General features: G+C 49.0%; 1 protein-coding gene across 2 annotated transcripts in view; it reads left to right on the forward strand.

Moving 5' to 3' along the window:
- The first annotated feature begins 4,337 nt into the window (after positions 1 to 4,337).
- ARNT2 (aryl hydrocarbon receptor nuclear translocator 2) overlaps positions 4,338 to 13,792 on the forward strand; it is a 108,781-nt gene continuing 99,326 nt past the window's right edge. The window contains exon 1 of one of the 2 annotated variants that reach the window (XM_068143443.1): positions 4,338 to 4,564. In XM_068143443.1, coding sequence (XP_067999544.1) covers positions 4,534 to 4,564 — 31 coding nt within the window. In that variant the 5' untranslated portion in view covers positions 4,338 to 4,533. Of the gene's footprint in view, positions 4,565 to 5,087; positions 5,437 to 13,792 lie in introns of those variants that run through there. The other variant, XM_068143444.1, reaches the window with a different exon arrangement.

A 13,792-nucleotide genomic window follows, 5' to 3' on the forward strand; every position in this document is an offset into this window, starting at 1 on the left:
GAGAACATCACAGAAATTACATTTCTATACCTCCAGGACTGAAAAGAGATTAACATAACTTCCACATTCTTACCAAAGCTATTTTATTGCATTTTACAGGGAGAATACCATTTTATCTTAAATTATATGGGCTAGTTTAAAGAACAAGGTTGTAATTTCCTTAATAAATGCTTTTAGGACCTTCCTGTGATGGTTCATGTTCTCAATATCATCATTTTCTCTGTAGCTGATTGAGGCAGGTGTGGTCAGCCAGACGTGACGAAACAAATTCAAGAGGGGCAGATCCAGGCACAGGGCTGGGTGGGTGGGTGTGTGTGTGCTTGAGAGCATCATATAGATCATACTCATTCCAAGCCATCCAAGACCTCTGGATGGATTGGCTGCAATACAGTAACTCAATTACAACGGAAACACAGATTAAAGAATGTAGCTGAGAGGTCTTATTAAAGCATGAGGATGTGTTATAGTGTCCTTGGGTTTGATTACACTGGATTCAGATGTCTGAGACCTCAGTTAGCTTCTTCTTGTCCCCAGAGAGGAAGTTCTATTGCAGAATGGAATGGAATGGAATGGAATGGAATGGAATGGAATGGAATGGAATGGAATGGAATGGAATGGAATGGAATGGAATGGAATGGAATGGAACCAGTACCAGAACAAGAGGACACAGTCTCAAGCTGCACCAGGGGAGGTTTAGGCTGGATGTTAGGAAGAAGTTCTTCACAGGAAGAGAGATTGGCCACTGGGATGTGCTGCCCAGGGAGGTGGTGGAGTCACCATCACTGGAGGTGTTTAGGAAGAGAGTTGATGGGGTGCTTGGTGCCATTGTTTAGTTGATTAGATAGTGTTGGATGACAAGTTGGACTCAATGATCTCAAAGGTCTCTTCCAACCTGGTTAATTCCTATTCTATTCTATTCTATTCTATTCTATTCTATTCTATTCTACGCTGTCCCTGCTCTTGTGAGGAGCCCTGGTCCATAGGAATTAGGCCTCCAAGGTACACATCTTGGCATGAACTCAGAGAAAATTAATTCAGTAAACAGGTCGATTTTTGTGTGCTTTACTGTGCATGTGTTCTTTGTGTGGCAGGCAAAGTGAAACACAGAGCGTGCATCTCCACCACTATTAGGAGATAACTTCCAAAGCAGTGCCAGTTACCAGTGTTACAGATCTCACCACAGATGCAAAAAGGCTCAGAAGGAGTTAGCATGGAATTAGTTTGCTACTGATAAATAGAAGAGTTCTGTTCATGTATGGATTGCCTCAAGGATTCTGAAAGACACGGCTAATACTGCCTATTTTAAGACAGAGAAGATGGCGAGCAGAGAAAAATCAATCTCAATTCTCAGCCTCCTTAAGAGAACAAAGAATTGCTGTGGAGCTGAACTGAGCAAGTCAACAAAGCTCACATCAGACAAAAAGGGAAGAGAAGATTGATTTGCATAATTATGTTTGAATCACAGTAGGTTTGACAGAAAGTGTTCCATCCTAAGCCTCAAGGTCTTATTTAGGTGGAGCACAGTAACAAATCTACTGGCTGGACTGTGCCCTTCCTGGGCTAATCTGATGTCTCGTGGGATATGGCACAAAGGGTCAGTGCAGATACTTTTAACAGTCTCACTTGCTGACATTCAGTTGGGTTTTGGCTTGTTCCACACATCTGTCAGAAGCTGTGACAGTGCACTGTCAGCTTTCTCGAGGTTTGTTTCTTCTGCTTTCATCATAGGATCACAGAATGGCTCAGATTGGAAGGGACCTCAGAGATCATCTGTTCCAACCTCCCCACCATGGGCAGGGACACCTCTCAACTAGACTCAATTGCTCGAGACCTCTTCCAACCTGGCTTTCAACACCCCCAGGCAGGGAGGCAGCCACAACCTCCCTGGGCAGCGTGTTCCAGAGTCTCACCAACCTCCTACTGAAGAACTTCTTCCTCAACTCCTCTAACCCTGCTTCTGCCTCAGCTTCAAACCGTTTCCCCTTGTCCTATCTCTAGACACCCTCATGAAAAGTCCCTCTGCAGCCTTCCTGTAGAATCCCTTCAGCTATTGGAAGGCAGCTTTAAGGTCTCCCTGGACTCTTCTCTTCTCCAGGCTGAACAATCCCAGCTCCCTCAGCCTGTCCTCATAGCTGAGGTGTTCCAGCCCTTGGATCGCCTCATATCTAAAACAGAAATTAAATAGGAAAGAGATACAGCTTAACCCATGGACACTTGTAAATGCCTTCAGAGGATACTTCAGGTGTTCCTGCTGCTATAAATTATGGTTTTATAAGGTATTTTATTAAGATGATAGTGTTAGGGGTTTGGTCCTTTAACTTTTATGCATGTTTGTAACTCGACAGAGTGGAGGCTCCTAGAAAAGCTTCTATGAGTACTGCTGCTTGTGCAGCCTGAACCCAAGGCTCCATAGGAACCTAAAGGAATGGAGCTGTGCCCTGCTTCCTGCAGTAGGGTGAGCTGCTCTGAATACTGCACTCCTCATGAAAGGTAAGAATCTATAAACAGTGTGACCAAGGTTTCCCTCAAATCACAACCACATTTTATGTGAAGGGGGGGGAAGCCTCATTTACATCACTGCTGATATTAACACAATCTCCTGCTACTAGCAGCATAAATCCCTCCAGAATTAAGATTGCCAGCTGTGTGTCCAAAGCTCCACGGCACCAGGAGGCACCAAAGCAGGAAAATGCTTAGAGAAACAGCTCAACATCTGATAGGCAAAAAGCACAATAAATCAGAGAGAAAGTAAACTTTCTCCCTAAGCAGCAGCATTTTTAATGCTGCTCTGATTAAACTCATCCACAGCAAAAGAGTAAACACAGCCTCCATGCTTTCCCCAGCTTTCTGCCAATTTACATCTTAATGGCTAAAACTCTTTCAGGTTACTTATTCAGCAGAGCAAAGGATTGATTTGCAGCTTCTCATTTCGAGTGCTTCCATTAACTTCTGCAGGGCTGTTCAGGGCAACTGAGCACAGCCAGGGGAAGACAATTAAAGATTAACAGGCCCTCACAGCATTCCAGGGGTGTGACAAAGCCATCACAAGTTCTCCTTTTTTCCCCAGTATTACACACAGGGCTGCTGCAGTTATTAGATTGGAGGCTTTTCACAAATCTTGCCGTTTAATTCTGGGGTACTGCAGCGTTTTGGGTTTTGTTTTTCCTTTCCCTTTGAGACCTGAGTTATGGAGATTAGGAGAAAATTCTCTGACTGAACACTCTGAAAATGTATTTTCAGTCCTTGTGTTTGCAAAGGAAAGCCTTAAAAAGTGAGCTGAGTTAAAAAGGATCAGCGGCTCGGTGCCACTGCTGGAGTTGAATGTGTGTGGTACAGCTCAGCTTTTAGAGGGGACACAATTCTTGCACTCATTCCAGTGCGCAGGAGGACCTGCTTCTGAACTCCTGGATTCATTTTCTTTAATAAAAGAACTGCAGGAGTTATTAAATTTTCCTTTGCAATTCCAGGAAATTGGTATTATTAACAAAGGACTAAAGTGTCTCTGTATACCTATTAGAAGAACCAAGTCCTTCACCTGACCGTGTATTTGTGATGTGAAGATGACAGCCTGGCTCCTCTTTTCCCCCAGAAAGCTCTAGGGTTTGCTTTAAACTTGAGCAAACTGAACACCAGCCCCACATCAGCATTGCTTTGTTAGCAGGGAACCACAGGACCAAACTGGAGCATGAGAGGTATAAATCCAAGGAAAAAGCTCTCCACTTTGAGGGAGGCAGAGCTGCCTGAGGAGGTTGTGGAGCCTCTATCTCTGGAGGTATTAAAACCCCACCTGGATGTGTTCCTGGGTGATTTACTCTGGGTGATCCTGCATTGGAAGGGAGTTGGACTAGATGTGACTTTCAGAGGTTCCTTCCAACCCCTGCCATTCTGTGGTTCCGTGATTCCTCTCCGCGCCCCCCCCCCCCCCCCCCCCCCCCCTCCCCCCGCCACGGGATTCACGGGCGGCACCCCAGCCCTATTCTTCCAGTTTTAAGGGCGGCAGGCAGTATCCCAACCAACCATCCTCCCCCCAGTTTCGGGGGCAGTCAGCACCCCAACCCTTCTCCCGCGCCCCTCTCTCGGGCTTCCCTACGCTCTCCCTCAGGGCAGTTCGCACCCTCTGTGAGCCGGGCGCACCGGGGCCGCCGGTTCGAGTCCCGAGGGGGACGGCTGGTTCGGTACCGGAGCGAAGGGTACATTCCCCCCGGGACTCGCGGAGCCAGACACCGGGGGGTCCCGCCCGGGCGCCGGCGGCCGCGGACCCAGCGCACATGTGCGACCGCCCGGCACATGCTCACTGAGCGCGGCGCATGAGCAGACGCGGCGCGGGGGCCATCGGACATCTTGGGCCGCCCCACGCAGAGCGGGGAGCGTAGCCGCCGGGCCCCGGGGCGGGAGCAGCCCGCCGCCCCCCGCACCTGCCCGCCTGCCCGCTCGCCCTGGCGCCGGCTGCCTTCCCTTCCCCCGCCTCCCCCGGGCTGCTGAGAGCATCCCTCCTCCCCTCTCGCATTTGTCTTAATTCTTCTCAGAGACAAGATGGCAACGCCGGCGGCGGTAAACCCTCCCGGTGAGTAGCTGCTGCTGCCGTCGCCCCCTGCGCTGCAGGGAGTCCGTCTCGCCCCACGTGGCGCCGCCGCACAACACGTCCCCCGCACCCCCGCCCAGGCACACACCCGCCGCCGGACACGGCGCGGGCCCCCGCAGCCGCTCAGCCCCGCGGTCCCGGGCTCGTCCCGCGGGTCGGCGGCGGCCGCTGGCTGCGAGCCGGAGCGGGCGCGACGGCGGCGGCGGGGAGAGCCGGGCCGCAGCGGGCGAGGAGCCCCCCGCCTTGGGACTGCGTCGAGCCGGAGAAGCGGGAGCCGCTGGGTTTCTTGGTGCTGCAGGAGTCCGGCTGCCGCATGTGGCTGCGGGGGGCTGCCGCTGGCGTCGGCACCGCAGGAGTGAACAGTTGTGCATAAGCATACGCGGGTAGACGGCTCAGACGAGAGGGGACGTGCTCCCCGGGCGGGCAGGGTGGCCGTGGGTTTCGGCTGCACCGTGTTTTTCCTCCCGTAAATTAACCAGGTTTATTGTCAGGAAGCAAAACCGGCTTGTGAGGCGTTGCTTGGAACCAAAACAAGGGGTCGAAACTGACCAAGGGCAGCGTGTGCAGGGTCTTTGCCCTGTGTTCATTTCCTTGCTGAAGGATGCAGTAAATACTTTCTGTTAACGCCGTTTTTATTACGAGAAGAAACTTGGTAACGTTTCCTCTTGGCGTTGCTCCTGAGGGAAGACATTCCCTCACCTTGTGTTACACGTCTGGGAGATGCAACATGGGTTTTGTTGAGTGTGCGATGGAGTGAACTGGGTTTGGATGAAACGCCACAGCGTGCTGGGGATGTGCTTGGATCCACTTTGTGTTGGATCAACAAGTATCTGACGTCAAAAATAACTAAGGCAGTGAGTATTGCACTGGGCTCATTACTAAAGAACAGAGTTTTTGTCAAAGGGGGGCCCCCAGTTTCACTTTTTTAATCCATGATCCCGTTCTGTCACCTTTTGTGGTGTTGAGTTCAGTTCTGACAGCTCAGGACTTGCCTGAATAATGCCAGCTGATGTGTAAAGGTCGTTCTTTAGATGAAATCCTGCTGCAGGTGGTTGTGTAGTTGTCCTAAAGTAAATATTGTGACATAAACAATTGATTTGGTTCAGTAAGTGTCAATAAAATAAGCAGGGCCAGATCTTTGCCAATCAGATTAAGTTTTAATACCAGAATCCTAGGCATTAAATGAAAATAAATATTTAATGGAGGATTATTAAATATTATTTAGCTTCCAGGGTATGATGCCATGCATGATAACAGAGAGTCTCATTGTGTGGTGAGCTGCTTGGCAGCCAAAGCAGGATATGAACAGCCTTCTTTGACTTGGGTTTGCCATTCTCCTGCCCGCTCCTCCAGGCTGTGCACTGAAGGAATAGCCCCAACCACTTACAGGTCTCTGCTGGAACCTCTGAATTACAGTAGAGCCTGGTGGCCCTTTTGCCCTACCCGTTTCCACTCTGTTTTCACCTGCCTGCACCTGAAGCCATAAAAGGCTGTGGTTACCCAAGGTGTGGTGTGCATGCACCACGGAGCAGCCCCAGAGTTTGACAGTTGTTCTCCTGTGACCACTTTGTGTGTTCAGAGAGTGCTGTGGGATTATTAAAGAAACAAACAAATAGGAGGGGAACAGAGAGCCATCTGTGTTGGCTGTCTGCATCTCCATTCAACACCTGACACCGCTCCTGCTGACCTGCAGTGTGGTCCTCAAACTCTCTGAAGAGCAGACTGCTGCTCCACAAGAAGGATGGGGATGTGTCTTGGTTTCCTGAAATGAACCAACATCTACATCTGCAAGGCTGAGGTTGCAGAGCATCGTTTCACTTCTTGTCTAGGCAGTTGGAGCAGACCTGAGCTGAAAGACAAACTTACTGGCTGTTAATGGTCCTCCCACAGTTGCTGTGCGTGAGCGTGGCTGCCAGACAAATGGAGCTACACATGGGCTTATCAAAATGAGGAGGTTTTGAGGCAGGAGGAGATGAGAAGAGGCTTTGGATCTGTAGTGCAGTGCTGTGTTTGTTCTACCACGGCGAGCAGAAGACAGAGCGGCGTGGAATACCTTGACTTGTGCCCTGGGGCTTTTAAGTCATAATGTGTTGCTTTTATTATTTCTTTTGGATTAACTGCAAAGCAGTGCAGAGAAACAGCTAGCAGTTATGGCAAGAGGATTTTAATGCTGCTGTTTTCTCTTGGGGCCAAATCCTCAGCTGGAGTAATGTGAAAGTAGCTCTGTTAGCACTGGTGAAGCTGTGCTCCGTTACGCCAGTTGGCTTCCTGAGCCACAATGTTAGGGAAGCACAACAGAGAGATTAACTTGTTAAGCATCTTCAGTGATGATTAGGAATTACAATATGATTAAATTTTTATTAAGCAATTGTCTGGGGTTCTAATAACAGTTGATAATTTAGGCAGGACATTAACTTGCAGCTACCACAACACAAATACCTGTGGTTTTAGCCCCGCTCCGGGTAGCGGGATGGGGATTAGTGGAGACAGAGAAACTGGGGAGTCTTTCAGTGTGGCATCTCCTGCTACAGAACCATGCATTGCTCTGCAGCATCATTGTCTCTTTTGTGTTTGATGCAGATTTATCCATTTCCCCACTGCTCTTTTTTCCTTTTAAGGGAGAGTTTAAGTTATGAGGGCTCCTGGGAGTAGAGGCAAATTGCAGCCTGTCCTGGCTCCCAGGAGCTGCAGCATCAGGGACTGAATCATGGTGTGGGTAAGGCCGCTTCTGTGGGCTGTGTTGGATCTAAACTGATGGCTCTTTTTGGTGAAGGTGTTCATGCATAGCTGCAGGTAGGCATTGCACTGACAAAACTGGGGGGGCTCTGTGGGATAGTCTCCTTTCTCCCTGCGTGCTTAGCCCAGGGAATGGGATCTGCTCAGAAGAGCACTTTGTTCGTTTGGCGTAATCTGGGTGACTAACTGAAGAGTGAAACACAATGCAGGTGTGTGGGAAGCTCATCTGCATTGGCACAAAGCATCAGAGTTAATTTATTTCCTCCTGAAATAAGATTGGCATATTAAATGGGACTTAAGAACAAAAAAAAAATGAAACTGTGGAGGTGTAACAAGCATTTCATAAATTACTGCTTGCAGTGGAGTAATTGAGTGCCTTGTCTGTTTTAAATGTATGTATTTTTGGAAGGCAAACTTGGCCATAACTGTTGCTACTTCAGGGTCAGATTTTGCATCCAAGTTGGGATGAAAACATAAAGCTTCTAATGAATCCAACATTTCCTCTTTTTGAGATAGAATTAACCAGGTTGGAAAAGACCTTTGAGATCATCAAGTCCAACCGCCCAACACCTAATCAACTAAACCATGGCCCCATCCAGTCTCTTCCTAAACACCTCCAGTGATGGTGACTCCACCACCTCCCTGGGCAGCCCATTCCAGTGCTGCTGGTCTTGGGTGGTGAGTTGCAGTCTGGCTGATTCTCATGGCTGGTCCCATGAGCAGGTGATGTGAGATGAACTGGTTGTGTCCATTCAGCTCTTCCTGGTGAGGTATCCCTAGATGGAAGGGCTGTCCTGGGTAGTACCCACAGGTGTGTTGCCAACTGCCACAAACTCATCAGTCAAGCCAGAAGAAACCTTGAGGTTTCAGAGTCTGCCTGGAGTTACACCAGAGGTCAAATCCCTTAGGATGCATTTTTGGCTCTGCTTTAAGCTTTGGTGAATCCTTACAGTTGTACTCTTATATTTAATTGGGGGGAGAAGGGGGTAGAAAGTAGTAACTGTTCCTGTAATCACTGAAGCTCCTTTAATGTTTTCTTTTTAAGCAGAGAGCCCAAAGCCCAAATGTCTGGAGAATAACCTGTCCCCAGAAGGGCATCTACTGAAGTGTTGAGACAGAGGTGGTGAGCCATGAGAGGAAGGAGTTGCTGTGGCTTAAGACACCACAGCAGCTGATGGGATGCTTTTAACCTGGGGCTAATCCAAGGCATAAAGAAGCCTTGAAGAAAAGTGACTGAATGATCTCACTTTACCTTCAGTTTGTAATGAGTTAACAGCAAATGTTATGTCATGGCCATGAAACTTCCCGTGGCAGGGTGGTTGGAGCAGATGGTCTCGTGGGAACTGCAGTGTCTCTGATAGCTGTAGGTGAGAATCAGAAGTGAGCTGATCATGGAATCATAGAATGGTCAGGGTTGGAAGGGACCTTAGGGATCATCTAGTTCCAACAGAAGAGAAGGCTCCGAGGTGACCTAATTGTGGCCTTCCAGTATCTGAAGGGGACCTACAGGAAGGCTGGGGAAGGACTTCTCAGGATCTCAGGTAGTGATAGGACTAGGGGGAATGGAATGAAGCTGGAGGTGGGGAGATTCAGGCTGGATGTGAGGAGGAGGTTCTTCCCCATGAGAGTGGTGAAACCCTGGAATGTGTTGTCCAGGGAGATGGTTGAGGCCCCGTCCCTGGAGGTGTTTAAGAGCAGGCTGGATGAGGCTCTGTCCAGCCTGATCTAGTGTGGGGTGTCCCTGCCCATGGCAGGGGGGTTGGAACTAGATGATCCTTGTGGTCCCTTCCAACCCTGAATGAAACTATGAAACTATGAAACCCCTCCAACCATGGCAGGGACCCCTCACACTATATCAGGTTGCTCACAGCCGTTCAGGAGGAGACTTGATGGGGTGCTTGGTGCCATGGTTTAGTTGTTTAGGTGGGTTGGATTGGTTGATGGGTTGGACACGATGATCTTGAAGGTCTCTTCCAACCTGGTTTATTATTATCATCCAGCCTGGCCTTAAAAACCTCCAGGGATGAGGCTTCTACCACTTCCCTGGGCAACTTCTGCCAGTGTCTCACCACCCTCATGGGGAAGAACTTCCTAACCTTCCAATCTGAGCCATTCTAGGCTATGTCTTCCACCACAGAATAGTTATTTAAAACCATACATATTTATTGTAATATATTATTATATATATTATATTTATTACACATTTGCAGATGTAGCTTGTGGTTAGTTCCAAATACATCCCCCCTCCCCACCCCAGCAGCACAGTGTTTCCACATGCCTCCTCATAACAATGCAAACCAACCCAGATACTCCTGATTTCTGTAACCCCAGATGCTGTTGCTGTTTCTCCTTTCCACTAAGAAAAAATTGCTGCAGAGATTAGTTAGGAAGGGGGGGGATAAAGAAAAAAAATAGCCCTTTCTAAGAGTCAAAGGAAAATAAGACTGTTGATGTAGTGATTATTGTTATTAAGAGGACAGAAATGGGGCTGTCATTATGAAGGTGTATTCAGAGATGATGCTTAAGTGGCTTGTAAAGATCAGATATTTGTGTCATTTGGAGTAATTTTGAGGGGGGGTCTGACAAGTACAACTTGGAGAACGCAGGTAGCACTGAATTAAAGCAGAAAGCACAGTGTTACTGAAATTGACTGTAGGAAAGAGAAGGAGGGAATCATAAGAGGTGGGAATTGAGCTCCCAGGGCTTGTTGTAGATCGCTGGCAGATTTTTCCAGTCTATCTATAGCAAAGTGTCTTTGGGTGGCCAGCAGTGTTTGGAAGGAGATGAATCATCTCAGGCTGAGCTGTTCTGTCTGGCCAACACTGGAGTGCAGAGATGCTGTCTTGGCTGCAGACGTGTGCAGATACCAACCCAAGCTACACTATTCTTGACTTGATTGTAGGAGTGTGCTCAATATAGGTGCCCTGGGCTGTGTGGGACAGAAATCTGCAAAGATGGAGATGCTCCTTCACCCATTCTGTAAGAGAATTGGTGCAAAAGCTTGGATTTGCTGGACGATACAGGCAAGAAAAAATTGACATTTGAGGAGCCTCGAGTGGGTGTTTGCTGCACAAACAATCGGTGGAGTTTGTTTCCTGCCCACACTACTTCCTTTGTTCAGATGTAAAGCATTTCCTGTCACCCCACCTGGATCAATCATCCTGTCAAATGAAGCAAAAGGAGATTTTTGTAAGGCTGCATTTGTGCATTTTAGCTTCTGGTTATAATCCAGAGAAGATAGATGCAGGCTGCTGGCAAAGGAAAAAGCTTGGGGGGGGGGGGGGGGGGGGGATAATTCATCATTTTCCATTGTTTAAAATGAAAGTACAGATGAACAAGCACTGATTGAGCAAACCCCTGTGGACCAAGCACCCAGGTTCTGGAATTTTTGTTGTCACAGAAGTTGATGGAAAGCCAGCCTTTAAAATCACACAGAATCACAGAACTGTTGGAAGGGACCTCAAAGATCATTCAGTTCCAACCCCCCTGCCATGGGCAGGGACACCTCACACTAGATCAAGTTGCTCAGAGCCACATCCAGCCTGAGGAATGTTTCTGAACTTCCTGCTTCCTCTTGTTCCCTGTGTTGCCTTTTCTGTTTTACCTGCTTTTTTTTTTAGATCTATCTTATGTTTTCAGTCCTGCTCTCCTCTTAGTAGAATAGAATAGAATTATCCAGGCTGGAAGAGACCTTTGGGATCATCGAGTCCAACCTATCAGCCAACACCACCTAATCAACTAAACCATGGCACCAAGCACCCCATCCAGTCTCTTCCTAAACACCTCCAGTGATGGTGACTCCAACACCTCCCTGGGCAGCACATTCCAATGGCCAATCTCTCTTTCTATAAAGAACTTCTTCCTAACATCCAGCCTGAACCTCCCCTGGTGCAGCTTGAGACTGTGTCCTCTTGTTCTGGTGCTGGTTGCCTGGGAGCAGAGACCAATCCCCACCTGGTTACAACCTCCCTTCAGGTACTTGTAGAGAGCAAGAAGGTCTCCCCTGAGCCTCCTCTTCTGCAGGCTGAGCAACCCCAGCTCCCTCAGCCTCTCCTCACAGGGCTGTGCTCCAGACCCCTCCCCTGCTTTGTTGCCCTTCTCTGGACACCTTCCAGCAATTCAACATCTTTCCTAAACTGAGGAGCCCAGAACTGGGCACAGGACTCAAGATGTGGCCTAACCAGTGCTGAGCACAGGGCACAATGACCTCCCTGCTCCTGCTGGCCACACTGTTCCTGATACAGGTCAGGATGCCATTGTCCTTCTTGGCCACCTGGGCACACTGTTGGCTCATGTTCAGCCGACCGTCGACCAGTACCCCCAGGTTCCTTTCTACCTGTCTCCATCTTTCCTGCAGCTCCCATGTTTCAGCTGTGGTGCTGTGCTGAGCTCTGTATTGACTTCTTGGTGCCTGTTCAAATGTAAATGAATCCTGGCAATGTACCGGGCTTATAAATTCAGATTCCATTCTCTAGGTAGCATCTGAAGTCCCCCTTAAAGAAAAGTGGGACTTTTTTCCCCCCTCTTCTAAGTAGCAACCGTGCTGCCTTCCGTGTAAGCCCGTGAGGCATCACCAGCTGGCTGAAGAGCCTCTGTTAGCTTGCATCCACCCCAGATGAATCTGTGTTGCTGTTTTGTTGGAGGCCAGCTCATAACATTCGTTTCAAATGTTTAGGTTTGAGCTGCTGCAGTTTTTGCTCATCTAAATGTCAGCTGAATGTGACAAATAGAATCATACAAAATAATTACCATTTTTCCCCCCCCTCTAATCAAGCAAAAGGGGTGTTGAATTGTTTAATTACTGCCTTTGCCAGCGTGCAGATGGGAAGGCTTTTCAGGTAAGTTGCTCAGACGAAGTGCCTGCGCTGGATGGCAATTAACTGGCTCCTCATTGGTATGTTAATTGCCCTGCCGTTTGTCCCGGTGCTGGTCCTTGTTGAAAGGTTCAGTTGCACCGAGCTGGAGCTTCGCTTCCTGGCAAGCAGAGGCTCTGTCAGAACAGTTTGACTCTCAGATATATGCAAATATTTTATGGGGAGAGGCATGCCAGTAAATCACTGAACTGCGACGAACAAAAACACTGCGGATTTGTATTCCTCAGAGGGAAAAGCAAAAGCCCTTTCTGTGCAATCTACAGGCCTGGGGTTGAGGAATGCTCGCTGGTGCTTTCCCAGTAACAATGCAGAAAACAATTGCAGGCAAGGGGGTGATTTCAGGGAGCTGTGTCCTGCTGTCTGTGTTAGTGAGCCAGGTGGGCACCTGGCTGCTGTTCGCTGCCCTTGCATTGCGTGTGTTTTCAGAACTGGATTGCCTGTAATAGCTGGGTGAAAAAAACAAGAGGGATCTGGAAATGCTTTTGAAGCTCAGGGTGAAACTGAGTAGGAATGCAGGGAGAACTAAAGTAGCTTCTTATGAATAGATCCTGTCAGTAGCCTCAGCTCTTACTTGGCTTGCAGTTCAGTTTTTATGCGAATGCAGATTGTCTTCTGTTATTTGGCTGAAAAAGACTCGATGATCAAAGCAATCACAAACTGTGTCCCCGGTGCAAGCAGAAAAGGTCCTGGGGCTCTTGTCTCCAGCTACCACCTTGCCAGATGAGGCCAGATGTTAACCCTTAGCTGCCAAGTCTGCTCTCTGCAGAATGCATCCCCAGTCTCCAAACTGCAGTAAGCACAGCCAGGCTGCAGCTGGTGTTCCCAAGTTGCTCAGTAATGTCCTGAAGAGGGGCAGGCTGGTAGAGCTACATGCCTGACCAGCATGCCAGCATGAGGCTGGTGTTTTCATTTGCTAAGCCCCTGTCACATGGAAAGTGGTTAATGGGTCCCAGTGCACAGTGACCCTCAGAGACTCTACAGTCTCTCTGGGCAGCCTGTTCCAGTGCTCCATCACCCTCACCATACAGAAGAGTCTTCTTGTGTGGAGGTGGAACCTCCTGTGTTCCAGGTGTACCTGTTGCTCCTTGTCCTGTCACTGGGCACCACCAAAAGGAGCCTGGCACCTTCATCCTGACGCCCACCCCTCAGATTCTTATTTCAGTCTGGAGAGGAGAAGGCTGCAGAGGGATTTTTCATGAGGGTATCTAGAGACAGGACAAGGGTGAATGGTTTGAAGCTGAGGGAGAGCAGGGTTAGACTGGATCTGAGGAAGAAGTTCTTCAGTAGGAGGGTGGTGAGACTCTGGAACAGGCTGCCCAGGGAGGTTGTGGCTGCCTCCTGCCTGTGGGCGCTGGAGGCCGGGTTGGATGAAGCCTTGAGCAGCTGAGTCTAGTAGAGAAGACCTCCTGGCTGAGGGCTGCTTGGAGGTTGCCATCCATGGTGCTGAAAGGGATGGAGGCTCCACCGCCGCCGTACCACAGCCCAGCTGTAGATTAAAGGCTTCGGGGGGTCGCGGTGAGCTGCATCTCTGAGCGATGATCAGTTGAAGTGCTGAGGACTTGTTCTTTTCTCCTGCCTCGCTCGTCGTGGCAGTGATCTC

Source organism: Melanerpes formicivorus, unplaced genomic scaffold (genome assembly GCF_026170545.1).
Source record: "Melanerpes formicivorus ecotype bairdi unplaced genomic scaffold, bMelFor1.0.p_v2 SCAF_10, whole genome shotgun sequence".
NCBI lineage: Eukaryota > Metazoa > Chordata > Aves > Piciformes > Picidae > Melanerpes > Melanerpes formicivorus.